Source organism: Artibeus jamaicensis, unplaced genomic scaffold (assembly GCF_021234435.1).
Source record: "Artibeus jamaicensis isolate MK-2021 breed Jamaican fruit bat unplaced genomic scaffold, CSHL_Jam_final contig_1417, whole genome shotgun sequence".
Classification (NCBI taxonomy): Eukaryota; Metazoa; Chordata; class Mammalia; order Chiroptera; family Phyllostomidae; genus Artibeus; species Artibeus jamaicensis.
The window spans coordinates 731,793-758,839 of NW_026521282.1; the positions used below are offsets into that span (position 1 = coordinate 731,793).

The following is a 27,047-nucleotide window of genomic DNA, read 5'->3' on the forward strand; positions in this document are numbered from 1 at the left end:
TAATGTGGGCTGTTTGTAACGGCCTCCCTCTTCATTGATCTCCTCTCCCCTCTGGTCTGTCATCCACGCAGCAGGTCTGTCATCCGCGCAGCAGATCTGTCATCCACGCAGCAGACCTGACCCCATCAGCACTGTGGTCACCCCTGAGACCAGTGTACACTCCACTCTGCACTCCTCAACAGGTTTAGCTAAGTCCCTTGGATCTGGTCCTTGCCTAATGCATGATAATGGGATTTTGGATTCTTTGGGAACAATGGAGCCAAGGATAGAGCAAGCCTTAAGTGCCAAACAAGTGCCCTAAAAGCCAGGGCTAATTACTTGAGGTTTTAAAGCAGTGGCTGAATAGGGTCATCATGTCTGCATTTCTGGAGTCAGAAAAGCACTGAGAGCATATGAAAGTGGGAGCTGAGATGAGTTCATCAGCACTTTCCAGTGGTCTTGAGCCCTGTGCCAAGCTCCATGGAATGGGTGATGGAATTTTGGGGACCATTCGGGGTTTGGATGAAAAGAGGGGCCAGACTGTGTTGGGGTTAGCTGATGAGGGGTGTAGATTCCTGACCAGGAGCAGTTTTCCGGGGTGGATGCATCTTTTCTTGCTTTGGGAAGAGGCAAGAGGCTCACTCGCCTGCCTTGCTGAAGGATTTGAACAGTTGGTACAGCTCAAACCAGCTACTGGCCGTCTAGGTCCTGGACCTACTGGGGACTGGCCAACTCCCAGGTCTTCCATCCCCAGACCCTGTGGACACATAGCATCTTAGAGAAGGCCCTTGGTTCTGGGGGGGGGAGGGCTGCAGCAAGCTTAGGAGTTATGTTTTTACCTTCTGGGTAAGAGAATTGCTTGTAGTTGAAAGGCAGGAAGTACCTGCATAGCCCTCCCTCCCTCCCAAAGAGCTGCAGGTCTAGGTCATGTGTGCGCACATGTACACAGAGCCTGACTTTGACATCCCTGCGCACAAAGGCTCGGACCCTTTGCACTAATACATACAGGTTTACATCCCCAAGCACAAGCCTAAGTGCGTCACTCGCCCCACGATCTAGACCCCAGGGATTTTCCTCCCAGCCAACGAAAGACAGTTGAATGGTCTGGCTTGTCACCTGCCACCTGCATCCTGACTTCCCCATTTGCTAGAGAAAAGCTGTTGCCCTGTGGCTATGAGTTGGTAGAGAGGGAAATAACAGTACCCCTGGCTAAGGGAGGCCCCAGACTTGCCTCCAGGCCTGCTAAAATCTTACTCTGAGCCGGTAGTTGAAAAGCTGTGTCCCCACCCCCAGGCCTAGGACAAGACAGGTGCAAGCTGTAGGGCAAAGGAGACAGAAGAGTCTCTTCCGGCAGCAGGAAGTGGTAACCACCTATGGGGAAACGAGGCTTGTTCCTCCCTATGGGGTGAAGAACGGGAACCTTAGCTGAACACTGTTCTGCCCCTTGCATGGGGGGTCTGAAGTGAACAGCTGCTGAGGGTCTGTCCTCTGGTGCTGACCTTCTTTCCCACCAGACACTGGGAATCTCTCAGGGCTGTGACTTGAGAAGGGTGGGCCCCATTTGATGTCCTGGGGATCTGGGGGAAGCTGGTGACTAAGAGGAGTCCAGGGCCTGGAGCAGCTATGATGTCCCCACCCAATGGCACTGAAGGCCAATGGCCATGCTGTGAAGGGTACTGTCTACCAGTGGTGACCAGATAGCCTTCTAGAGGAGGGAAGACAGGAGCTAGAGGGTACCAGCTTGCTGAACACCTTGGGGTTCTCACACTGGCCCGGGCTGCTTAGCAGGAGAGCTTTGAGCACAAGGCAGTTCAGGTATGGCCTAGCGCCCAGTAGGAGGGAAGGCAAGGACCCAGCTTGGTGGGAGTCCCGTAGAACCACAGAAGGCCCTTGAGGGCAGTACAAAGCATCGGTGCCCCGCCCCCTGGGTCTCTCTGGGGGCGGAGAGGGGCGGGGCCGGTGCAGGGTGCTGGCTTCGGAACCCAGGGTCCCAGTGCCCGGCCCACTAACGGCTGCTGCGTGGGAGCAGTGGGGCTCGACGGCGCCGCTGCCGGGCTTCCATGGCCACGCACGGGAAGCTGCGCCGGGAGCGGGGGCCGCAGGCCGAGTATGAGACGCAAGTAAAAGGTGAGAGGGCGCTCGGCTCTTCTGGTCCGGTTCCCTGCTGAGACCCCAAGGCTATGGGGGAGCCCTAAAAGTGCCGCTGCCACAGTCCCAGGTCCCCCTATCCCTCCTAGCGATGGGGGTTGGGTGATGGAAGAGGGAGCCGCAGCCCCCTGCCCGTTTCTCTGCACCCCTTTGGCCTCAACCGCCCTGTTGTTCTCCCTTGCTTTCCCGTTCCTTCCCTCCTTTATCCCTCCATCATTCCTTCCTTTGGTCTCACTGCCCTAATTGGTTCTCTTTGCACCTCACCCAAGGAGCCTGAGAAGAGAAGGGGGCCTTCGGGTACACCAAGGTGACCGCCCCCCCCCCCCCAGAAAGTGGCATTCTAGCCAGAATGAAATCAAACACCTTGACTTTGCTGAGGGGGGCCAGCTAAGGGAGTCTAGGTACCTAGGTGGATGGCTTTGTCCTTAAACCACTTCAGTCCCTGTAGCCCTCCTTTGGGTACTGTAGGGGCTCAGAGCTGAAGGCAGCGGTCTCTGGGTCCATCTGGCACAGTGAGTCTTGGCCTGAGAGATTCAACAAGGCCAGCCTCGAAGCTTTCTGAAGAGTAGACCTCTTTGGGTGCTGATAAACACTCTGTACAAATCGCATGCAAATCAGCTTTGCAAATTCTTTGTCGGCAACTTCTGTGGTTTTATTTCGGGGTTTTATTTTGGGCGTGGTGACTGTTACAAAGGGAAGGAGGTAGCATCCAAGCACCAGCAGTTGGGGGCCTGAAAGTTTCCCAGTGTCTTTCACGCGTCATTCTCAATAGCTCTGTTTGCTGATGGAAGACACTGGAGCTCCGAGGAACGAGGAGCAGTGACTTGCTCATGGTCATAGAGCACCACGGTTCCTAGGAGGCAGACTGAAATGACCCTTAAAGATCCTTCCAACCCAGGGATGCAGGTTCCAATGTAATTACCACAATGTAATTACCAGTACAAGCCTTTTACACCAAAGTGTGCCTGAGTCCTCCCTGTGTGAGAGGCAGTGGTGTGGGGTGAGCCAGCTCGCCAAGCCTCACCTTTGTCATTTCTCAGAAGCAGACAATGACTCCCATCCTGCTTCCCCAAAATGTCGTGAGGCTGAAGGACTTTGGAAACTCTTCAGCCACCAAATATGGCTCAATTCATTCACGCCGAAAAAATGGAGAATGTGAGGAAGGTTGTCTTTAAGATGTTGCTTGCCTGCTGTGGCCCTCCAAAGATTTGGGCTTCTGTTCCCTGCCCCCCACCCCCATCAGCCCCGAAAGAAACTTCCTACCATGTTAGAAAACAGGATCATTGTCTTGACACCCTGAATTATGAAAGGTCAGCATAGTCGTGGTTGGGAGGCCATCTTCTCTTCTGCTTTGCTTGTCAGCAGAAGTGAGACCTGGGCCCTGCTCACAGGAAGTGCTGGTGGGGCCCAAGCATAGCGGACTCCATCCTTCCCTGTGACAGATGTTTTGTATGCATCTCCTTTGCCCGCCCCAGGCCCTGGTAATACAGTGCTGAGCAAAAGAGAACCAGTCCTGTCCCTCCGAGAGCTCAGACACATCTGGTAAATAAGGAATCACAGTTTCCATTACGACGCGAACCACTATAAAGAGAAAGCAGGTGGTCAAGAAAGGGGGTGGGAAGAGGGCCAGTCCTAGGTTGGGGAGAGGTCAGGGGGTGGTTGTCTGATGAGTGTGTCTGAACTGAGATCTGGGAGGTGGGCAGAGACCCAGCCTGAAGCACTAACTCCCAAATCTCCTACTTGACACCAGCCAGTGCGCATGTCTGGATCCTGACCAAGGCGTGGCTGCCCTGAAGAAAAAGTGAAACAGTTTGGGGGGCTGGTCCATTCAGCACTGTTCACTTGTGCCCGGGGAGCTGTTGCTGCTCTGGGAAGGTGGGGCAGGTGCCAGAGGAAGGTATGGTGAGCTGAGAGGTCTCAGACATTTCTTGGAATTAAATGAAATATACTTTCATTCACAAAATATTACCGCGATTCAGTGAAGACTCTCCTGATTGCAAGTGGCACAGAACCTGCTCCACCTGGCCCGTGGAGCTGAGAGCCAGCCACTGGAGCCTGGCCTCAGATGATGGAAGGACACTGCTTGGCTCTGCCCTGGTCTGCATTGGTTTCACTGTCAGGAAGCCCCCCCCCCCCCCCCCGCCTTCCCGTTCCCCAGGCTTCTGCTTATGTAGCTTGACCCCTCAGCTGAAAAAGAGCACCTGTTCAGTAATTCTAATCAAAGTGTGGGGACTGTGGCCCCTGGCCCCATCACTGAGCCAATGGTGGATAGCGATGGAGGTGCCAAGGGACTGGTTATGCAGGCAGCCACATCTGGAGCAACTGGAATCAGGGAGAGGGACCCAGGGGCTGAGAATAGAAAGGGGGTGTTCCGCAAAGGGAGATCAGAGTCAGAGATGGGGATGCCCGGTGGGCAGCACCCACTGAGGCTACTCCACATTCCACAACCCCTGGGAAGTCACTGGCAGCCCAGAAATCCAAATGGTGCTGGTACTGAGCTGTTCACAGTGGAGTCCTCTCAAACAGCCACCCCAGGTCCTGCCACTTCACACATCCTCCTGGGCTGGCTCTCTGATCTGAACCCTTACTGTCTTTTGCCTGGACTGGTGCAGTAGCTGCCAACCCACCTGGGCACTTCCCTCTATCACCTGGCCTCCTCCTGGGCTCCCCATGGCTGCCCCCTCCCTTGGCTTCAGCCAGGCGTCACCTGGACCCGGGTCCCTGTGCATTTTGCCCCCACTGGCCTCACACTCCCTCTCTTCCCTTGGCACAGCTGACCCCAGCCACACTGGCTTCAACTGCCTTCACTGTTCCCTTGGCCTGAATGCTCTTTCCCCAGGTGTCCCCACAGCACCCCCATCACTTCCCTCAGTTCTTCCCCAGTGGTACTTGTTCCTGACCACCCTCCTCTTAAATAACCCTTCCCCATCCCCCTGCTCTGATCTGTTCACTGCTGTGTGTGCCCCAGTCCCGTCTCAGCTGTGCAAGGGCAGGCCCTCAGTCAACCCTCTTTGTCACCGTAGCTCTGTGTTTAGCATGCAATCAGCATTCTGCTGGATAAAGACATCAGTTAGTGCCCCTCCCTAGACACATGACAGAGATTCCTAAGTGGGTGACCTGCTTGTCAGAGCCAAAATGGTGACTTATTTTATTTATTTACTTAATTATTTTTTAACTTAATTTATTTATCTTTAGAGGCGAAGGGAAGGAGAGAGGGAGAGAAATATCAATGTCTGGTTGCCTCTCGTGCGTCCCCTGCTGGGAACTGGCCTGCAACCCAGGCACGTGCCCTGACTGGGAATTGAACTGCGATCCTTTAGTTTGCAGGCCCACGCTCAATCCACTGAGTTACACCAGCCAGGGCTATTTATTTACTTAATTATTTTTTAGAGGGAGAGAGAAAACCATCGATTTGTTGTTCTATTTATTCATGCATTCACTGGTTGATCCCATGACCCGAACACTGCGGATCAAACCCACAACCCTGGCGTATCGGGGTCAATGCTCTAATCAACTGAGCTACCTGGCTGGGACCCAACAGTGACTTATTTACCCAGGAGCCCCAGTGCCCACTTGGGCACGCGGTGGCTGCTAAAAGTGTTTGCAGACGTTGCTTAAGCTTGTCATTCAGGCAGTTCTTTGTTTTAGGCCTGTGTGGGGAAAGCAGTGTTGCCCAATCAAGCCAATGATAAAGTGTCAAAAGCCATAAGTGTGGGGGCCCTGGGTGTGGCTCTGTCTGCTGGGAGGTAGGGCTCGGGTGCCCTTGGGGGTTGTGACCAGGAGTCGGAACTGGGGACCAAACACAGGCCTGTTTCCTCACTCCTTTCACTTGTCAGATATGATCAGCGCTCCCCAGCCGCTGGCCTTCAGTATGGGGCCCCGCTTTGTCAGGAGTCCACTGCAGGTTTGGCAGAGCACCGCAGCTGCCTTGCCCCCACACAGCCCTGCGTGTCTGTGTGTGCAGGGAGGCTGCTCTGCCTGGGGTCCCAGGTACCTGAGGGGCAGGAAGTAGCAGGGGAAGCAATTCAGGGGCTTTCCTGGAACCAGAGAGTTATAGGCAGCCTAAGTGAAAGGCGCCTGGCTAGGGCAGCTGTATGTCCTCACCATCACAACTGGTTCCACCCCTCCTGGATCTGCCGTACTCCTTCTCACCCACAGGCCTCTGCGCAGCTCTCCTCTCGCCCTGAAACAGCCTTCCCATTTCTCTTCAACCACTTGGCCTGGCTGGTTCCCTTTAGCCTCAGCCCAGAGGTGCCTTTCCTCAGAGCTGTTCCGAGCTCAGCTGGACAGTCGAACCTGTAACCTCTCCCTGGGAGCCAGACTCCTTCCTCCTCAGCCCCAGCCCTCACCCTCAGGGTGGGCAGGATGGCCTCCTGCCCAGGCTTGAGCCATGGTTCCCCACAGAGATGCGCTGGCAGCTGAGTGAGCAATTGCGCTGCCTGGAGCTGCAGGGTGAGCTGCGACGGGAGCTGCTGCAGGAGCTGGCTGAGTTCATGCGGCGCCGCGCCGAGGTGGAGCTGGAGTACTCCCGAGGCCTGGAAAAGCTGGCCGAGCGCTTCTCCAGCAGAGGAGGACGCCTGGGGGGCAGCCGGGAGCACCAAAGCTTCCGGTAGGTTCTTGTTGGCAGGATGGTTGCAGCAGGGCCCAAGTCCTGCTCCCAGTCTGAGTGCCCCTCTGCCCCCAGAAAGGAGCCATCCCTCCTGTCGTCCTTGCACTGCTGGGCTGTGTTGCTGCAGCAGACGAGGCAGCAGAGCCGGGACAGTGCAGCTCTCAGTGAGGTGCTGGCGGGGCCCCTGACCCAGCGCCTGAGTCACATTGCGGAAGATGTGGGGCGTATAGTCAAGAAGGTAAGGCCCTCACCCTGGGTATAGGAGGTGTGATGGCCTCAGGATGTATCAAGGGCAGTCTGTGGGTACTCAGTCCAGAGGTGTCAGGGCTGGGAGGGCGGAGGAAGTTAGATGGGTATCAGGTGGCAGGGAGGTAGGTGTAGCCTTGAGTGCCAAGCTGAGGTGATTGCGAACAGTGTGTGCTACACTGAGGTAGTGATTTGGTCACACATCCCCTCTTCCCCAGAGTAAGGATCTGGAGCAGCAGCTGCAGGAGGAGCTCCTGGAGGTGGTGTCAGAGCTTCAGACGGTGAGGATGGGGCAGGGTCCACTCCAGTCAGAGTGAGGCTATATCACATCGCATCTCACCAAGCCATGCTCAAGGAGGATTGGGTGTCCAGGACAGACCTGCCTTTCTCCCCACCCTGGGCACAGGGTTGGGGGGCTAGGTGCTCACATGGGATTGCCTAACTCTCAGGTCTGAGTACCAGGAGGAGGGGGAGGGTTGGCTGTGGCCTTGGCCTACAGCAGGGTTGCCTGGTCTTGGGCCTCCCTCAGGCCAAGAAGACGTACCAGGTGTACCACACAGAGAGCGTGAATGCCGAGGCCAAGCTCCGGGAAGCTGAGCGGCAGGAGGAGAAGCGGGCTGGCCGGAGTGCTGCTGCCGCCACAGCCACTGCCAGCACCGAGGCGGGGCCCCTCCGCAAGACCTCCCTCAAGAAGGGATCACGGCTGGTGGAGAAGGTGGGCTTAGAGGACATTGGTCAGTGTGTGAAGGCTATAGCTCCTGGCCTTTGTCCCTGTGAGTCCCTGGACTGTGCCTGGGGCCTGTGGGAAAGTGGTGCATGGAGGGGCACGGCGGGGCTGCAGAGGACCTGGGCCTCTGGCAGAGCTGTGGGGGGAGGGCCTGGGTCTGCTTAGCCCTGCTGGCTCTGGAAGGTTCCCCATGATAGACTGGTGCACAGAGAGGTCAGGAGGACAGTGACTGTCTCCCCTGTGCTCCTAGCTGCCCCCCCCACCCCAGCAGAGCTGGGACGAAGAGAGCTCTGGTGCTTCCAAGCCTGGGGGCCTTTCTACCCACCCTCCTTGCTTCATACAGTGCTATGAGGTTTCAGGACCAAGAAGAAATGTAGACTGGGTGATTGGGTGCTATACAGGGATAAAGAGCATTTGAAGTGGGCTCTGAAGAGAGGATGAAGAGGCTGAGGGCGGCAGAAATACCAGGCTGTGGAGGTGCCGAGCTGGGAGGAGCCGAGGCAGAACCGGGGCTGCCAGTCCGAGACAGGAGGGTTTGTGCACAGCAGGGTGGGCTGGGTGAGCACATCGGGACTTTTGGCCACAGTGTTTGAGGGGTCTGTGGGACTTCAGGTGTAGCTGTCCATATGGAGAGGACAGCGGGGAGACTGTGAGGTCTGACCAAGTCGATGACCCTGGTGTTCTTGTGTGATCTTGAGCAGCGTCAGGCCAAGTTCTTGGAACACAAACTCAAGTGCACGAAGGCACGCAATGAGTATCTGCTCAGCCTGGCCAGTGTCAACGCTGCCGTCAACAACTACTACTTGCACGATGTCTTGGACCTCATGGACGTGAGTGCTGGGTAGACAGGCAGGGTGGCGGGGGCAGCGTCCAGTGCACCGGTGCATATCCAAGCTGTGTTCTTGCTTTCTCCTCAGTGCTGTGACACCGGGTTCCACTTGGCCCTGGGGCAGGTGCTCCGGAGTTACACAGCTGCCGAGAGCCGCACCCAAGCCTCCCAAATGCAGGGCCTGGGCAGCCTGGAAGAGGCGGTGGAGGCCCTGGATCCTCCAGGGGACAAGGCCAAGGTGCTGGAGGTGCATGCAGTTGCCTTCTGTCCCCCGCTGCGTTTTGACTACCAGCCTCACGAAGGCGATGAGGTGAGGGTCGCAGCCCCTTCCCCTTAATGCCCCCAGAATTGATGCCAAGGGCTTTGTGTTGTCTGCCCATTAGGTAAGTCAATGAATTTCACTTTGCTGAGGAGTCAAAACTCCTGAGTGCGGCTTATTTCTCAGACCCTCAGTCAAAGGCTCTGAGGCAAATGAGGTCTCCCACTCACATTTGAAGCAAACAGACTTCTGTAGGTCATTGCAGTTCATCCAGGGCATGAACACCCCCCACAAGGCAAACACAGCAAAAATGTCAATGTGGACAGCAGGTGGCAGGTGGGCATATAGCTGTCCACGTACCCTTCTTCCAATTGTTCTGTATGTTTCAGACACTTCATAACACAAACTTAGAGGCAAAGAAACCCTACAAGCAGTAAAATGTAACTAGGCATCTTTTTCACTTGTCTCTGAGTTCCCCCCCCCTTTACCCGTTTATCCTAATGAGCACTGCGCATGGGCTGGGATTACATGGAGCTTTTCGTTATTTTATCTGTATTTTGACCAAAGTAATACTTTAAAACCTTAGAGGTTACTGAAGGCTTACAATGGCACATAGTTATTCTCCAACTCATTCCCACTCCCCAGAAACAGCCACTTCCCAGTCTTCTAGCTGCTGCCTCTGGAGCTTCCCTCTGTGTGTTCAAATCATGCAGCGGGCTGCTAGCTGCTTTTCAACTTGCCGTAGGTTCTACCAGCTTCCTTCTGTGGAGGATCCGGGCTCAGGACCCGCGCCCCCCCCCCGACCAGACCACCGACCCACCGACCACCGTGTAGTAGTGCTCATGGTCCTGCCTCCACACCAGGCAATCAGTGCGCTTCCTCTTTTTTTTAGAGCCCTGCTCTGGAACAGATCTGAAAATGCCTGTATTCTTTCCTTGAAATTGATTGGTAGTTTAGCTGAATAGAGTTCAAGGTAGAAAATCAGTTTCCTTTCAGTATTATAGGTGAGAAGTCCAATGCCATTTCACTTCTGAGTCTTTGTACATGATCTGTAATTGTTCTCCATGAAGCTTTCAGGGTAGTCTCTTTTCCTTTTGTTGTAAAATTTTAGGATGCTATGCTTTGGGGACTCTCTTTCTTTCATGATGCTGGGCAAACAGTGGGTCCTGTCAGTCTGGAAAGTTGTGTCCTTAGGTTTTGCTGGTATTATTTCTTTGATAATTTTCTCCCGTTAATTGTCTTATCTTTTTTTTATAGTTTTTTAAAAGGAAAGTATTTCTTTTTTTTTAAGATTTTTATTTATTTATCTTTAGAGGGGAAGGGAAGGAGAGAGGGAGAGAAACATCAATGTATGGTTGCCTCTAGCGCGTCCCCTGCTGGGAACTGGCCTGCAGGGAACCGGCCCGCAACTCAGGTATGTGCCCTGACTGGGAATGGAACCGCGATTGTCTGGTTCGCAAGCCCACGCTCAATCCACCGAGCTACAACAGCCAGGGCTAACTGTCTTATCTTTTAAGAATTCTTATAATTATGGCCCTGGCTGGTGTGGCTCAGTGGACTGAGTGCCAGTTTGTGAACCAAGGGGTCGAGGGTTCAAGTCCTGGTCTAGGGCACGTACCTGGGTTGCAGGCCAGGTCCCCTAGAGGTCGCGTGTGAGAGGCATTGATCTTTCTTCTCCTCTTTTTCTCCCTCCCTTCCCGTCTCTAAAAATAAATACATAAATAAATTTAAAAAAAAGAATTCTTATAATTATGGATGGAACTAGAGGGTATTATGCCAAGTGAAATAAGTAAGACCAAGAAAGACAAATACGGCCCTGGCTGGTGTAGCTCAGTAGATTGAGTATGGGATGCGAATAGAAGGGTCACCGGTTCGATTCCTGATCAGGGCACATGCCTGGGCTGTGGGCTGGGTCCCCAGTGGAGGCCATGCGAGAGGCAACCACACATGGATGTTTCTCTTCCTGTCGTCCTCCCTTCCCCCTCTCTAAAAATAAATGAATAAAATTTAAAAAGAAAGGTAAATATGATTTCACTTATAGGTGGAATCTGAAGCACAAAGTAAATGAACAAACAAAACAGAAAAGACTCAGAGACACAGAGAACGAACTGATGACTGCCAGATGGGAGGGGTTTGGGGGCTGGGTGAGGAAGGGGAAGGGACTAAGAGGTACAAGTTGGTCGTTACAAAACAGTCACAGGGATGAAAGTACAGCACAGGGAATATAGGCAATAAATATTATAATAACTTTGCATGGTGCCAGATGGGTACTTGAATTATCGGGGGGATCCCTTCATAAATTATATAATTGTCTAACTACTATGCGGTACACCTGAAACTAACAAAATAATATTAAATGTCAACTGTAATTGAATGTACAATAAAAAAGATTCCTTGTAATTAAATGTTGGACCTCATGGGTTAATTCTTTTTTTTTTTAAATGTCATGTGGTTTTCATATGCACTTCTTTTTTTTTAAGATTTTATTGTCTTTAGAGGGGAAGGGAAGGAGAGAGGGAGAGAAATATCAATGTATGGTTGCCTCTCATGTGTCCCCTGGGGAACCGGCCTGCAACCCAGGCATGTGCCCTGACTGGGAATCGAACCGTGATCCTTTGGTTCGCAGGCCCCACGCTCAATCCACTGAGCTACACCAGCCAGGGCCCTCATGGGTTAATTCTCTAATTTCCTTCTCTTTTCTCTTTCCTATTTCCCATTTCTATGCCTCGTAATTCTGATTTCTTAGAGGTTTCTTCAACTACCTCTACCAACCCCTTGCTGAAATTTTTTGAAATTTACTTTTATACTTTCTGTTTCTAAGAGTTCTTTTTTGTTTTCTAAATTCCTGTTATAACCCTTTGTTATTGTTTCACAAATACACCGTTCTCTCAAATCTTTCTGAAATGTTTTTTTTGTTGTTTTCTTGATATTTTCTCTGTTCCTTGCATTTTCTCTGTTTTCTTGCAGTATGTTTTTAAAAATTGACTTGAGGGAAGGAGGAGAGAGACAGACAGACAGATGCACTGGCTTGTGCATTTGTGCATTCCTTGGTTGATTTTTTAAACAAAACTTTATTTATTTTTTTTTAGAGATAGAGGAAGGGAGGGAGAAAGAGAGGGAGAGAAACATAAATGTGTGGTTGCCTCTCACTCCACCCCTGCTGGGGACCGGGCCCACAACCCAGGCATGTGCCCTGACTGGGAATCAAACCAGCGACCCTTTGGTTTGCAGACTGGCCCTCAATCCACTGAGCCACACAAGCCAGGGCTCCTTGGTTGATTTTTGTATGTGCCCTGACGAGGGATTGAACCCGAAACGCTGACCTATCAGGATGACACTATAACCAACTGAACTACCCGGCCATGTTCTCTTTGTTTAAAAACTTGCTTTGATCTATGGCTTCCATTTTAGACTTTTTCTTTTCTTTTTAAAAAAATATTATATTTATTTATCTTTAGAGGGGAAGGGAAGGAGAGAGGGAGAGAAACATCAATGTATGGTTGCCTTTCTTGCGTCCCCTGGCTGGGAACTAGCCTGCAGGGAACTGGTCTGCAACCCAGGCATGTGCTCTGACTGGGAATCGAACCGCGATTGTCTGGTTCGCAGGCCCGTGTAGACTTTTTCTTAAATGGCTAGTTTAGCCATCAGTTCAGAATTAAGAGGAGGAACAGAGAGGGAATTAGATACATGGTGTGTGTGAGCCGAGCAGGTCCACAGTGCTGCTCCCCACAGGGTGGCTGGGCAGGAACTCAGATCGTTGCTGCGAGCAAACTCCACACCTTGGGGAACCAGGGAAGAGAGTCTCAGGAAAGACTCTAGGACTTGGGCTACAATCGGGGTGGGGATTGGGGAGAGGATTGACTCTGGCTTGGATGCCGTCAGGAAGCAAGGGTAACTCTGACTGTGTGTCTTTTTTTTTGTTTGTTTTCATTTTACTTTAATTGTTGTTCAAGTACAGTTTCGTGCCTTTTACCCCGATCCCAGCCCACCCTCCTGGCCCTCCCCACCTCCCTCCTGTTTCCACCCCAGCTTGTTATTGTCCATGCATCCTTTATACTTGTTCCTGCAAACCCTTCCCCTTTTCCCCTGAAATTCCCTCCCTCTCCCCTCTGGACACTGTCAGCCTGTTCTCCGTTTCACTGTCTTTGGTCATATTTTGCTTGTTTGTTTGTTTTGTTGATTAGGTTCCTGTTAAAGGTGAGATCATGTGGTATTTGTCTTTTACCACCTGGCTTATTTCGCTTAGCATGAGGTTTTCCTGTGCCATCCATACTGTCCCAAAGGGTAGGAGCTCCTTCTTTCTTTCTGCTGCATAGAATTCCATTGTGTAAATGTCCCATGGTTTTTTGATTCGTTCATTTACTGCTGGGCACCTAGGTTGCTTCCAACTCCTGGCTATTGTAAATTGTGCTCCTTTGAACATTGGGGTGCGTAGGTTATTTTGGATTGGCGTTTCGGGGTTCTTAGGATGTCTTAATAAATCTTATCTAGAAAAGCAGGGTAGGGGTTTAAGGGAGGGTAAAGCTGTCATTGATGAGGAAGCAGCAGTCATTCATGAGCTGGGACGGGCGCAGGTTTACTTATCTTTGTGGCTTGGCCAATATGTTTGTGTTTGTCTGTGCTCACACATGATTACAAGGTGGTCTTGTTTTAGTCTTCAGCCGTCACGGTCACAAAGGGGCCTTGTCTGATGTTGATAGTCTCTGACGTTCCTTATGTTCAGTGGGGCAGCAGCAAGACCCAGTTGGGACTGCTCCAGATGGCAGCGGCTGCTCCGCTCTTTCTCATCTGTGGGGCGTTTCGTCTCCTTCTTTAGCTGTGACTAGTGTCCCTGAGTCCAGAATGCTTCCCATTTATCCTTTCCAGAGAGTAAATCTCTAGCTTTCTGTTAATTGTGTTGATTCGAGGGGGTGATTCTTCTAATGTCAGTGCTCCCTACGGTATAGGAAGACTCTTTTAAAATCAAGATTTCCCTACCACCCTGGCTGGTGTGGCTCAGAGGATTGAGTGCTGGCCTGTAAACCAAAGGGTCACTGGTTCGATTCCCAGTCAGGGCGCAGGCCTGGGGTGTGGGCCAGGTCCCTAGTAGGGGGTGTGCAAGAGGCAATTCCACACTGATGTTTCTCTTCCTCTCTCTCTCCCTCCCTTCCCCTCTCTCTAAAAATAAGTAAATAAAAATCTTTAAAAAAAAGATTGACCATTTTTTTAACTATGAATTTTTAAAAAGATTTTATTTATTTGTTTTTAGACAGAGGGAGAAAGAGAGGGACAAAAACATCAATGTGTGATTGCTTCTCATGTGCTCACAACTGGGGACCTGGCCCACAACCCAGGCATGTGCCCTGACTGGGAATCGAACTGGTGACCCTTTGGTTTACAGGCAGGCGCTCAGTTTACTGAGCCGCACCAGCCAAGGCACAGATTTACCATTTTTAAGCGTACAGTTCAGTCACATTAAGCACGTTAAGCACAACCACCATCCATGTCCAGAGCTTTTCATCTTCCCAAACTGAAACTCTGTTCCCATAGACACTTAATCCCCACATTCCCCTCCCCAACCCTAGCACATACCATCCTGCTTTCTGTCTCTGAATTTGACTACACCAGGGATCTCATACAAGTGGAATCCTACACTATTCGTCTTTATGTGACTGGTTTATTTCACTCGGCATAATATCCCCAGGGGTCATCCATGTTGAAACATGTATCAGAATTTTGTTCCTTTTTCAGGTTGAATAACATTCTGTTGCATGGACAGACCATGTTTTATTTATCTGTTCCTCTATCGGTGGACACTTGAGTCGCTTTCACCTTTAATTTTTTTTTATTTATTCATTTTAGAGAGAGAGAGAGGAAGGGGGCAGGGAGATAGAGATTTGTCGTTCCGCTTATTTATGCATTCATTGGTTGATTCTTCTATGTGTCCTTACCAGGGATCAAACCTGCAACCTTGGCCTATTGGGAAGACACTCTAACCAGCTGAGCTACTTGGCCAGGGCTGCTTCCATCTTTTGACTACTATGAATACCTCTGCTATGAACAGAAGTACACAAATATCTCTTCTAGAACCTGCTTCCAATTCTTTTGGGTAGATACTCCAAAGTGCCATTGCCGGATCCTGTGACGAGTCTGTGTGTACTGTTTTGAGGAACCGTGGTATCATTTCCTAGACAGACTTTCTCCATCTTCTGAGTTTTTCCGGGTTCAGCGGCTGCTTTGACTGGCTAGTGTCTGAGCTTTGTTGAGTCAGATACTCCGGTCTCCATGTTCCACAAGTCCGTTGATATCTCTTCTGTGCTGTCGTCTCCTCCCCTCTTCCCCGTGTCCCTGTGACTTCTACCTTCATGCACCCCTTTATGGTGGAGCTTGGAGGAGCAGAGAGCAGGGTGTGTTTAGCCTATCACAGTTAAGTGAAGCCCTCACTCTCCATTGGAACTTGATGTCAGAGTTTTCTGGGTGTTTACGTGCTCAAGACAGGAATTCTTCGCTTCCTAAAGCTGTCTCCTCCCACCCCGCACACCGCTCATGAGAATGTATTTCTGCCTGGTTAGAGTAAACCGTTTTTCTGCCCTCTGCTCTCCCCAGGAGAGGTGTGGCCAAGCCTTCTGTCTTCTGACTCAGATCCCAGCCTTCCTGACCATTAAAACAAATAATTAAGTAGTCATTCTCGTCCCCTCGCCCAGCGCCTGTTATACCTGTCTCTCTAGGTCTGCTCCTCCTGGACATTTTACATAAACAGACTCGTACCATATATGGCCATTTGTGTCTGGCTTCTTTCACTCAAGGAAATGTCTTCAAGGGTCACCTGTGTTGTAGCGTGTGGCAGGCAGGACTTCATTCATTTTCGTGGCTGAATAATACTCTCTTGTGTGCATGCAGCACATTTGCTTTTCCATTCGTCAGCTGCTGGATGCTTGGACTGCTGTCACCCTGGGGCTGTTAGGAGGTTGCTGCCCGAGCATCTGTGCACAGGCCCGAGTGTGCGTGGTTGTGCTCCTCTCCCTTGGGGCAGTGCGCTTGCCATTCTCCAGGACCAGGTGTATGAAGCCCGGAGGCCTGGTGGTCCTGTGCATCAGGCAGTGGAACCGCACTCGGTTTCCTCATGCCCCAGAGACCCTGGTATCTGCTGCCCAGCCCTACTCCCGCTCCCACGTCTGAGCCCTCAGTTCCTCAGACGCTGCCCTTTGTAGGTGGCTGAGATCCGAGTCGAGGTGGAGCTGCGGGACGAGATTCTACCCAGAGCCCAGAATATCCAGAGCCGCCTAGACCGACAGACAATAGAGACAGAGGAGGTATGAGTGGCCTGTCCTGTCCTGGGGGCAGAGACTTGGAGACCGAGTGAGGTATCCATGGCCACCCCTTCCCTTCTCTTTAGAGTTGGACTTCTTGTCCCTTGCCTGTCCCCAGTTTTTCCTGCCCTGAACTTCCTGCCTTCTCCCCAGGTGAACAAGACGCTGAAGGCTACACTGCAGGCCCTGCTGGAGGTGATGGCCCTGGAAGATGGGGAAGCGGTCGACTCTTTCCAGGCCAGTCCCTCCACTGAGTCCCTCAAGTCCACCAGCTCGGACCCAGGTGCTCGGCAGGCTGGTCGGAGGCGGGGCCAGCAGCAGGAGACTGAGACCTTCTACATTACGGTGGGGAGGGCTGGGATGGGGGCAGGGGTGGGGTACAGGGGGTGCCCAAAGCTGAGACTAAAACTTGGGGCTTTGGGGGGCACTTCCCAGAAGCTACAGGAGTATCTGAGTGGACGGAGCATCCTTGCCAAGCTGCAGGCCAAGCATGAGAAACTGCAGGAGGCCATCCAGCGAGGTGGGCCCCAGTCCTGGGCCCCTTGGTCCCTTCCACTCCACCCCAGGGGCCAGGAGCCAGGAGCGGCGCCCGCCCTCGGTTCTCCTGGCTTAGAACCCCACCCAGCCCATACTACTCTCTGACCAGAAAGGAGGTTCGCTGGTGGGACGGAAATAACCCAGCAAAGGTCCTGGCCTCTACTGTGCCCTTGGCCCCACTAAGCGCCCTTGGCCTTTAGACCACACGTTTTTCTCTATGGCTCATTGAGGGCCTCCTGGCCTGAGAGGCACACCAACCTTTTCTGTTCCCCAGGTGACAAGGAGGAGCGGGAGGTGTCATGGTGAGTTCTTCATGAGGGGCTGGTTTGTTTTGAGGAGCTGGGGTTCTGCAAGGGTCGAGCTGTGAGGTCACCACTCCCTTCTCCTTGGGGCCCGGCTCTGCTGCCCATTCTTCTGTGGCCTCCATTTCCCACTTCACCTAGTGGGTTCCGAAGTAACTCTCAAGCTCCAGGGCCCTGGTTGGGCTGGTGGGTGGGGCATCCCATTCCCCATGTCCACAACCCTCAGAGCCAGCTTCCGTTCGCTACAGGACCCAGTATACACAGAGAAAATTCCAGAAGAGCCGCCACACCCGCCCCAGCTCCCAGTATAACCAGAAACTCTTTGGGGGAGACATGGAGAAGTTTATCCAGGTACTTGCTTCGCCTCCCTCTGCAACGAAATGCAGGCCCTCCCCCTGCATTCTCGTCTGTCTTGAGCCCTGGGCCACCTCTGTAGCCTGGCTGCCCGCGACCCCAGTGTCCTTCATTGCCAACCGCCTTTCCTGGGCGGGCTTCTGCCAGGCCTCGTCTGATGGAAGGAAATGTCCTGAACTAGAAATAGACATCTCCCCAAAGCCTCAGCAGCATCTATTTTTTTGTCATGATGTGATTATGTATGTAAACAGTCAAAAGAGTCGACGGACTATTTAAAAGAACCAATTTGAGTTTTGCAATGCTACTCGATTCGAGGTCAACATACAGAATCGGATGCTGTTTGCCCCTGCCAGCACTAAATAGTTAGCGAGTAAAACATAAGGCTCTGCCTAAACCGGCCCCAGGGACATCAGACACCTGGGAGTGAATCTTGCAAGCCACGTGCCGGGCCTCATTGCCAACAACCATAACGCATTGTTAGGAGAGAGTAAAAGCAAGCGAGTGACGAGGTGGGACTTGCTGTGTCCAGAGAGAAGTGAACACCCTCTCTGTCCCCAGAGCTCAGGCCAGCCCGTGCCCCTGGTGGTGGAGAGCTGTATTCGCTTCATTAACCTCAACGGTAAGCCTGGCACCCAGTACGTGGCACCCATGTAGAGGGTGTGGGGAGAGGGCTCAGCGCCCACTGACTCTTTGTCCTCCCGCAGGCCTACAGCACGAGGGCATCTTCCGAGTGTCGGGTGCTCAGCCCCGGATCTCAGAGATACGCGAGGCTTTCGAGAGAGGTGGGAACGGGCAGGGTAGGGTGGCGGTGGGGGTTAGCTGGAATGGGTACGATCGGCCTTCTTGTGCCCTGTGTTGTCCTCAGGGGAGGACCCACTGGTGGAAGGCTGTACAGCCCATGACCTGGACTCGGTGGCAGGAGTGCTGAAGCTCTATTTTCGGAGCCTGGATCCCCCACTCTTCTCCTCGGACCTGTTCACAGAGCTTCTGGCTTCCGCTGGTGAGGCCGGGGCCTGAGGTTCGCTGGGTGGGAGGGGCCGATCCCCAGTGGCTGTGTCCACATTTGTGGGCTTTTTTTCCTCTTTGGGGTGGTGGCCTTGGCCACAGACCTGGAGGCCATGGAGGAGCGGGTGGAGCTTGTGAGCCGCCTTCTGGCACAGCTGCCGGGACCAGTGCTGGTGGTCCTACGTTACCTCTTCACCTTCCTCAACCAGTGAGTGCTTCTCAGGAGGCAGGAGCAGCTGATGTGGGTGAGGGGTGCTGGGGACACTGGGCAGGGAGTTCCCGCTTGTGACTTGCATGTGCCCCCAGCCTGGCCCAGTATAGTGATGAGAATATGATGGACCCGTACAACCTGGCCGTGTGCTTCGGGCCAACACTGCTGCCCGTGCCCGCCGGGCAGGACCCTGTGGCCTTGCAGACCCGGGTGAACCAGCTGGTGCAGACGCTCATCGTGCAGCCTGCTCGGGTTTTCCCATCCCTGACCCTGCTGCCAGGCCCCGTCTACGAGAAGTGCATGGCGCCACCTTCTGCCAGCTGCCTGGGGTATGTGCTCTTTGTGCTGCCTGGAGTGGGGCGGGGCATCCAGCCGAGGGGAGCCCCACCAACCAGCCATGTTCCTCTCTCTGCTCTGGACTTCAGGGACGCCCAGGTGGAGGGCCTGGCAGGGGACAATGAGCCAGAGCTGGAAGCTGGGACCCTGGCCCAGGAAGATGGTGAGGGTATGGAGAAGAAGGACCCCACCCTGTCCCCACCCTGGATGCCCACTTCACCCTCCCACTGAGATCCTCTCTTCTTCCCAGTCCTGGAGGGCGTTGTGGAGGCCGTGGCCTGCTTTGCCTACACGGGCCGCACAGCCAAGGAGCTGAGCTTCCAGCGCGGGGATGTGCTGCGGCTGCATGAGCGGGCCTCCGGCGACTGGTGGTGGGGCGAGTGCGCCGGCACCCGCGGACTCATTCCCCACAAGTACATCACGTTGCCTGAGGGGTGAGTGAGTGCCACGTGCTTCCAGGAGGCTCTCCAACAGCTTCCCTTCAACCCAGGTCTCGGCCCTTCCGCCGCCCCGAGTCCCAGCATCCGGAGGCTTTTCTGTGTGCCTTTCTGACTCCTGGCTGGCACTGGCACACAAAGCCTGCCCACCTCCCCCAGCACCCTAAACAGGCCGTCTTTCTGACCACAGAGCAGAGAAGCCGTCGGTGGGCCAGGGGCTGCAGGTTGCAGGGGAGCTGGTGAGCAGTCCAGAGGGCCTCCTGGCCGCGGAGTTTGTCCATCGGTGAGCAGGGGGTATGCGGCCCATCGGGAAGACCCGTTCTCACGGCCTCACTTGCCTACTCCCACCTGAGCCCCGTTGGGGGGCGCCAACCCTGTCCCAAGCAATGAACAGGCTGGAGGGGGCTGGGGTCAGGTTTCGGGCACACAGAGAGGGGCCCACTTAGGTAAGGGATGTCAGTGGACCATAGGATGGACCCTCTGGGCCAGCCCCTCTGTCTTTGTCCCTTGGGCACGCCCTGAGATGGGAGGAGCCACTGCCTGTTCAGTGCAGGGACTTCCCAGGGCCCCTGCCCGGCTCACTGTCTGTGCCCTGCAGGCCAGAGCCATGCACCTCACCCGGGGGCCCTTCTGGGCACAGACGGCACTTCGTGGTCCCAGCCTCCCCCGAGCGACTAGTGGAGATGGATAAGGTGAGAGCGGGCACTGGCTGAGCGTCAGGTGGGAGCATGTCTCCTGGGGGGGTCTCTGTCTCCCCTTATGAATCAGATTCTTCCTTCCTGAGGTCTGAGTCTGCCCCTCCTGGCCTCAGACAGGCTGCCTGAGGCTAACCCAAAAAGTGACAGGTCAGCAAGGATATAAGTTTACGGGGAAGGACAGGCCCAGTGGCAGGGGAGAGGGTGACATGAAGGCTCATGCATTTGGGCTTTATGGTTGGTTGAGTGGGAAGTGGTGAGTGGCATGGGCAACGGCTATCGGGCAGGCTTTAAGGCTGGAATCTGGAACAAAGTTAGGTGACAGATGGTGACATGGCAGGAGCTTGGTGGGCCAAGGAGGATGAGAGGGACAGATGGAAAGAGGCTGGAGGGGGTGGCTGGCTGGAGAGCTGGGCAGCACGGTGGCTGTGTTGGGAGGAGAGAGTAGGTGCTGTGTGCAGCCGCAGCAAGGTGCCAGCCTGGGGAGACCAGTCCCCGCTCTGTCTCATGAGTTCGTGTCGACCCCCTGATGGGTGCTCACTGCTCCCAGCCAAGGCAGAGGCCCTAGGGACAGTCTGTGCTCATGGAGAGAACCGGAGAGCACACTGTGTCCTAGGTGTAGCCCAGTGGCCAGTCCTGGGAGCCCAGGGACGGGGCTGAGTTGGACCAGCAGGTGGTAGGACTGAGGCAGCGCAGCCAGCAGAGACATTCCAGGGGAGGCAGGCAGCAGGCAGGGCCAGGCGAGGTACAGGCAGCTGCTGACCTGGGAGGTCCTGCATGCTGGTGGCCCCCGAGGTCACGTGAGAGGTCTGGGCCAGGGAGAGAGTAGGCATGAGGCTCCCACACGGCAAGGCTAGGTTGAAGGTTGCTGTCCCCAAAGGAGGTTGTGAGAGTCACACCAAAAGTGGCAAGAGGTAAACTGGGCAAGGGAGGAGGGACAGTAACTGCGGGCGCATAGAGAGGAAGGGCCCAGTGACGGGTTGGTAGCAGAGGACTTTGTTTTTGGAGTGGGGAGTTCTGGTGGAGGCTTGGGCAACAGAGAGTGGGAGGGTCTGGTGCCCGGGTTAGTAGTCATCACACTGACCGGGCATGGGCGGGGGAGTGGCAGGGGTGTGTGGCCGGGTGGCGGGGGATACTCCTACCAGAGGCCCTCCTTCTCTCTACCAGGCTGTGGCACAGACCATGGACTCGGTGTTTAAGGAGCTCTTGGGCAAAGCTGCTGTCCGCCAGGGCCTTGGACCAGCATCGACCAGCTCTCCAGGCCCCGGGCCCCGCAGCCCGAGGCTTCCAGGCTGCGGCCGCCTGGGCAAGCACAAAGGCTTCTCCCGCAGCCCTGGGGCCCCGGCCTCACCCTCAGCGTCCCACCCCCAGGGCCCGGACTCACCCCTCAAGCCACAGTGAGGTGCTGCTGGCTCCTTGGCAGGCCCCCCCACCCTAGGGGATCACCGGCAAGACTCTTCACCCTTCCCGGGCCCTTTGCTTTTCCCTGCCCTGTCCAGCAAGCACCGAACACCTACTCCTCATCCTTTGCAGAGAGAAGGACGTGGCCGGCCGAACAAACTCCTGCCTGCCCCAGCCCCGGCTTAGGCCCTTTTAGCAGGCAGCCAAAGAGGGAGGCTGGGGGCAAGCCCCTCCCCAGCCTTTCTGTGAGGGCTGTTGGGTGGTGCGTGCTCTTGCTCAGGTGAGCGTGCCCGTCTGCGCTTCAGCCAAGGACGTGGGACTGGCAGGGCTCGGCAGCCATTCATTCATAAAGACTGACTCCCCCACGTGATCCAGTTCCCTTGTGTTGGTGGATTGGGCAGGCGGGTGCAGGGCCAACTCCCTGGCACCCCTACTGTTTGAGGCCAGATGCCAGGGTGCTCAACAAAGGGGAAAGGTTGAGCAGCTGGAACAGCCTCTGCGGGCGGCGGGGGGACACTTGGCATAGGGCTGTGTGGGTTGGGGACTTGTACATTTGAAGGCTCGGTCACCTGCATCATGGGTTCTAGAGTCACACATGTGTCTGTGGTGCTATATGTATGTGGGGGGTTCTGAGAATGTCTTTCCATGCCGCCTTCACACCCACTGTTAGCCTGATCCAAGGAAACACACTGGGTGGAAAATGAGCTGACACTTTTATTATTAGGGAGAGAGTGAGAAGGGACACAGGGCAAACAGACAAGTGAGGAAAGGAAGCTCCGGAGAAGGAAGCTTCCTTCTGAGCTCCGGGCACAAGCCACAGGCCACACACCATACTGCTGCAGCCCCTCCTCGTACCTAGTGCCAAGGAGCTGACCTCCCAGGGCCCTCGCTATCCCGGAGCCAATTCCCAGTTGGCCCTCCTCCCTCTGAACGCCAGGACCAGCCCCCTGGCAGGCGGCTGAGCTCTGTGTAGCCTCTGGAAGGAAGGCGCCCCCTGGCTTCTCAGGAGGAAGTGTCCTTGGCCAGGAAGGAGCTGGCGGTGGCACAGGACTCCTCTTGGGGCCCCAGGCTGGGTGGGGTGCGCCTCCAAGCGCAGCAGAGCAGGCTGCGCAGCTCTGAAGAGACGCTGCTGCTGAAGGAGGCATAGATCCAGGGGTTGGTACAGCTGTTGAGGCTGCCCAGCAGCATGAGCAGCACGAAGGGGGGGCCTGTGTAGGTGGAGGAGAGGGGTTGGGGCTGAGGGTGCCCAGGCGGGGGTGCGACCCCATGTGCCTGCTAGTGGTTAGTGATCCCACAGCTAGATGTATGTGTGTGTGTGGGGGGGGGTAGAGGTGCATATGCATCCAAGCCCCAGCCCTCCCCATAACTCTAGCCACAGCCACACCCACCTTCCAGAGGTGCCTCCGGGTCCCACGCTGCCCACAGATGTACAAGGAAGAAGGGCGCCCAGCACAGCACATAGACAATTACAATCACCAGCGTCATCCTCACGGTCTTGGCCACAGCTGCTGACACAGGGGCTCTCTCGGTGGAACTGCCTGTCCGGGACCCTCTTCGGCGCCTCCCAGCCCCCTCTGCTGGCCCCAGAACCAGGCTGGCATGAATCTCCCGGAAGATGAGCACCTGACAGGCAGCGATGCCCAGGGCAGGTGCTACAAACACCATCAGGGCAATCCAGGTGACATAGGCACGAAGGCCCCAGGGTTCGACAAAGTGACCCCAGCAGTCGAAGACCCCGCTGCCAGCTCCCACCTCACGCTGGGCAAAGATAAACAGCTGTGGCAGGCTGAAAAGGAGCGAGAAGGCCCAGGCTGCCAGCACTGGCCGGTTCCAGTGAGCTCCACCTGCGTGGCGATGTGCCAGCATGGGGTGGCAAATGGCACGGTGGCGGTCCAATGTCATGGCCAGGATCATGTAGGAGGAAGCATACATGCCCACCATCTGCAGGTACTTGATGGTCCGACACAGAGCATCGGGCCCTTGGAAGCGGTCGGTGGCATCCCAGGCCAGCTGGGGCAGCACTTGGAACAGAGCCACAGCCAGGTCAGCCAGGCACAAGTGGCCGATGAAGACGTGCATAGGTGCCCAGCGGCCATGACGGCCCCGCCGAGCCAGGGCTGCCAACACCAAGCCATTGCTCAGGACCACAGCCACAAAGACTATGGAGAGCAGGGCCACCTCCGCCTGGGCCAGCAGCTGGTTCCGGGCGTCCACAGGCTTCTCCTTGCTGCTGTTGCCAAGTGGAAGGGGTGGAGAGACGGGCTGAAGAACAGCTGGGCGAGGAGGGGGGGAGAGAGGGCAAGTTAGGGAGGGTGCTGCGCAGGCCGATTGGAGAACCCAAGGAGGTTCCAACGAGACAGGCAGAGCAAGCGGCCTGGATATCTTCTGCTTCCCTTCCACCAGCAGAGCGCACATCATCTCCCCACCTCACGTGAAACGGAGGGAAGGGCAGCCCCAGCCCCCATGGGCAGCCTTGGGAGAAGGGCAAAAGAGGTGTCTGAAGGAGGGGCTTCTTGGCTCCCTCCAACCCCACTCCAGCCAACGCCACTCAGCCCACCTGGCTCATCCCAGCTCGGGGAGGGGTAGGGACCCAGTGGCTAGAACCTTACCAGAGGTGGTGGAAGCCACAAGCATGTTGGGGCCGGGGCGGGTGTCCTGAGCACCTGGAGGAGAACAGGGTGGCGAGCTCAACCTTCCATCCAAAGGGCTCGCCCTGCTGCCCAGAGTCTGTGGACAGAGGCCCTTAGAAAGGGGCCAGGGTGGCAGGGTGTCTGTGTGTATGGTGGGGTGGGGGCTCCAGCCTGTGCATGTAGCTGTGTATCAGCGATCAGGCGCTGGGGTCTGTGTGTGCGCATGTGTGCTCTAGCGATCGCGAGCTGGGTGTACGCCCTCAGCTCAGTCGGGGTTGGTAAGGTGTGGCCCCATTGAGCCAGGCATGGACCTCAGGGCCCTGCTCTTCTCCTCGAAAGGCTGGGCAGAGGAAGACAGAAAAGGGGGCAATTAAATAGATGGACAGACTGAGCCTAGGGCCCAGCTAGGCAGTCCACAAGACCCAAAGCAAACATCTAGAACCTCCTGCCCTAACAGAGGTCAGGAGACGGGATGGGGAAGGGCTGAGGGCTGGGCGGGGAGGGCCAGCGTGCCTCCGGGACCCCTGGCAGCCCCTTACCTGGCCGGGCTCCTGGATTCCTGGGAAGCTGGGCAGCAGCGGGCTCCAAGGTATCCCAGGAGCTCAGATCTGCTCTCCATCGCCTGCCCCGCCCCAACCCAGCCTCTGGGAGTGACCTGCCCAGGAGGGGACTTCCTCCCCCCTCCCCGTGCACCTCCCCTGGCCTCCTGCCTGTGGCACCGGGAAGGACTGCTTCCCTTCCTGCCCCCAGCCACTCCAGGGCCTGTTCCCAGGACTCCTTTCCCCGACTCCGTTTCTGAGGGCACTGAGGCTGGTCCCCATCTTGACCCAGCTGTGACCTAGAGGCCAGCTACCCTCCCTCCTCTGTACTCTGAACTGCCCTCACCCTTGCAGGGATCAGTTTACTGGCATGTCGGCTCTGGCAAGGCTTTGGGAGATCACTTAGTTCAGGGTCTCCATGATAAGTGGGGAAACTGAGACCAGAGATGGGTGGGACTGGCTCAGGATCATACAGCTTTTTGGGGGGCAAAGCTCGACTCCTTTCCCAAGCCAGGCTCCTTCTGGTCCTCTGTGCAGGGGTAAGGAAAGGGTGAGAGCTCCAGGAATCCCCACTAACACAGAGGCCCCTCCCCCTCCTCAATGAGGGCTGGCCGGAGATGAGGGACAGGAAGGGAGGAGGTGGGGTGAGATCAAGCCGGGTCTTAATGTGCCCAGTGAGATCCAGTTTCCTCCCCAAGGCCCAGTGGGAGCCGGGGACCCTCTGCCCACCCCCTCCTCCCCCAACTGAAACTACCTGTCCCGGGAAGAGGAGGCTTCTGAGCTCCTGCACTCATGCATATTCCAGCTCTTCCTCTCCCCCCCTCAATCCTGTCTCCTCCCTGTCTCTCTCCCTCTTTTCTCCCTCCCTCTTCCTCTCTCTCTCTCTCCCTCTCCCCCACCCCCACACACCCTCGCATATGCCCACAAACAGCCATATGCCCACAAAAGCGCACACACACAGTGTCATAGACAGACATACACGAACATTTCTGCACCCTGTGTAGGAGCTTCCCTGCCTGGGTCTCTAGGCAGCGACCTTCCTCGCCTCCCCTTCCCCTTCTCAAGCTCCAGGACTTTCTCCAACCACCAGCTCATTGGTTTCCCCATCCCAGGCGCCCTCTTTCCACCCCTCCCCTGCCCTTGCCACAGGCCTTGACCTCCTCAGCCTAGGTGAGGCAGCCCAGTGCAAGGCAGTGGCCCGCACGCTGCCAGAGGCCAGGCTCTGGGCTGAGTTCAGCGCTTTTTTCCTGTTTGTCCGTCTTCTCTGTTGACCTGCAAGCCTAGAAACCGAAAACAACCCCACAATGACCAGCCCCAAGTACAACCAAGTCCAAGGCTTCCTCTTCCTAGCCAGAGAGGCTGGCCGTGCCCCAGCCCCTCCTAGCCTTTGACCGGGCAGCAGGGGACGTGAGGGCAGGTGTCTTATACACTCCGCACCCCCCACCCTACGCACCGCAGCCACACATACAGCAGCACATGGTGCACACTATTCCTACACGTGCCGCACAGACAGCACGCAGTGCACACACCACACCACACACACACACACACACACACACACACACGACTCCCGGACATCACACATGTGCCGGCCCGGAGTGACGTCTGTGGCCTCGGTCCCCAAGATTCTCCCAGACTTGCAGGAGATATGGGATCTCTCTGGTCCACACCAGGAACTGAGGTGCCTACAGAGGAGCACATGTCCCTGCTTTGCGATTCCCCAGCTGTGCGACCTTGCACGGGCTATGCCCAGCTCTCTCCACCTTAACCTATTCCTCTGTACACTAGGAATCTAATAATTGAAGGTCAACCCGTGGTCATTGGATGGGCAAAGACCTGGAGCCAGCAGGTGATAAGCCTCCAAAAACATCTGCTTGTACCTAATGTAGGGCAGTGGTAGAGGCTGGGGAAGGAAGCTCCTGGGACTGGTCAGGAAGTGGTACCAGCCTTCCTGGACAATCATTTCCTTATGAGTTTCTCTGCTAGGGGTTGATAGAGGCCATGCAGGGCTAGGTCCCAGTGGAGAGCTGCCGCAGGGCGGGGCTCCTGAGCCATGAGGCTAGGCCTGTGACCATCTCTGTTCTGCACACTCCTGGTTTCCTGTTGTTGAGCCCAGGGAAAATTCTTGGGGAAGGCCACCCCCGCCCCCCCCCGCCTGTGGTTTTCTCTGGGCTTCAAGAAGCAAAGGGAGGGGATGTGTCCACTCCAAGGCCGGAACATAAAGGGAAGCTGTTCACAGAACCACTCCCCCCACCCCGTCAGCCAGGACCTCTGAGAAACTGAGACCTACGAAGGCGGAGGGTGTGCCAGAGAGTCTGGTTCTTCTGGGGAGAGCCCAGAAGGCTCAGGAACCCACGGTGCATGTGCTGGTGCTGTATGGGCGCTGTGCCAAGTGAGAGGCCAGGCCCGGCCAGCTGAGTCCCATTGCCTGTTGCAAGGAGCTGGTCAGAGGTGAGAGGCCCCAGGCAGGCCTCTGCTCCAGCCATCCCACAGGGGACAAGAAAGATGGGGCTT

The 27,047-nt window shown here is 55.5% G+C and overlaps 2 protein-coding genes across 3 annotated transcripts; one reads left to right on the top strand and one right to left on the bottom strand.

Annotated features, from left to right (window-relative positions):
* Positions 1 to 1,964: 1,964 nt before the first annotated feature.
* ARHGAP4 (Rho GTPase activating protein 4) lies at positions 1,965 to 21,734 on the top strand. Of its 2 annotated transcripts, none has more exons than XM_037151104.2 (22): positions 1,965 to 2,106; positions 6,532 to 6,736; positions 6,812 to 6,974; positions 7,201 to 7,263; positions 7,512 to 7,697; positions 8,411 to 8,539; positions 8,627 to 8,848; positions 15,988 to 16,089; positions 16,240 to 16,431; positions 16,522 to 16,606; positions 16,898 to 16,925; positions 17,174 to 17,276; positions 17,838 to 17,898; positions 17,984 to 18,061; positions 18,145 to 18,279; positions 18,387 to 18,492; positions 18,591 to 18,824; positions 18,921 to 19,000; positions 19,082 to 19,265; positions 19,459 to 19,551; positions 19,867 to 19,960; positions 21,131 to 21,734. In XM_037151104.2, exons 1-22 carry the CDS (start codon positions 2,040 to 2,042, stop codon positions 21,362 to 21,364), a joined length of 2,844 nt encoding a protein of 947 aa, XP_037006999.2. In that variant the 5' UTR covers positions 1,965 to 2,039; the 3' UTR covers positions 21,365 to 21,734. The 2 variants fall into 2 exon arrangements, with proteins under 2 accessions (XP_037006999.2, XP_037007007.2); XM_037151112.2 differs by having other exon boundaries at positions 18,921 to 18,994.
* A 541-nt stretch (positions 21,735 to 22,275) lies between these two features.
* On the bottom strand, positions 22,276 to 24,619 carry AVPR2 (arginine vasopressin receptor 2). The gene is made up of 4 exons (XM_037150590.2): positions 24,534 to 24,619; positions 23,974 to 24,027; positions 22,753 to 23,637; positions 22,276 to 22,572 (listed from the first exon to the last, which is right to left on the bottom strand). The coding sequence occupies exons 2-4, from the start codon at positions 23,996 to 23,998 to the stop codon at positions 22,367 to 22,369; spliced, it is 1,116 nt and encodes a 371-aa protein (XP_037006485.2). The 5' UTR covers positions 23,999 to 24,027; positions 24,534 to 24,619; the 3' UTR covers positions 22,276 to 22,366.
* Positions 24,620 to 27,047: the final 2,428 nt, after the last annotated feature.

Bases quoted from the DNA above. Each gene is read 5' to 3' on its own strand.
- ARHGAP4 (XM_037151104.2), top strand. From the start codon at position 2,040: ATGGCCACGCACGGGAAGCTGCGCCGGGAGCGGGGGCCGCAGGCCGAG. The intron at 6,975-7,200 runs GTAAGGCCCTCA...CCTCTTCCCCAG, and splicing joins TGGGGCGTATAGTCAAGAAG to AGTAAGGATCTGGAGCAGCA. The intron at 18,062-18,144 runs GTGGGAACGGGC...TGTTGTCCTCAG, and splicing joins ACGCGAGGCTTTCGAGAGAG to GGGAGGACCCACTGGTGGAA.
- AVPR2 (XM_037150590.2), bottom strand. From the start codon at position 23,998: ATGCTTGTGGCTTCCACCACCTCTG. The intron at 23,638-23,973 runs GTAAGGTTCTAG...CTCCTCGCCCAG, and splicing joins TGTGGCTTCCACCACCTCTG to CTGTTCTTCAGCCCGTCTCT. The intron at 22,573-22,752 runs GTGGGTGTGGCT...CCACCTACACAG, and splicing joins CCCGGAGGCACCTCTGGAAG to GCCCCCCCTTCGTGCTGCTC.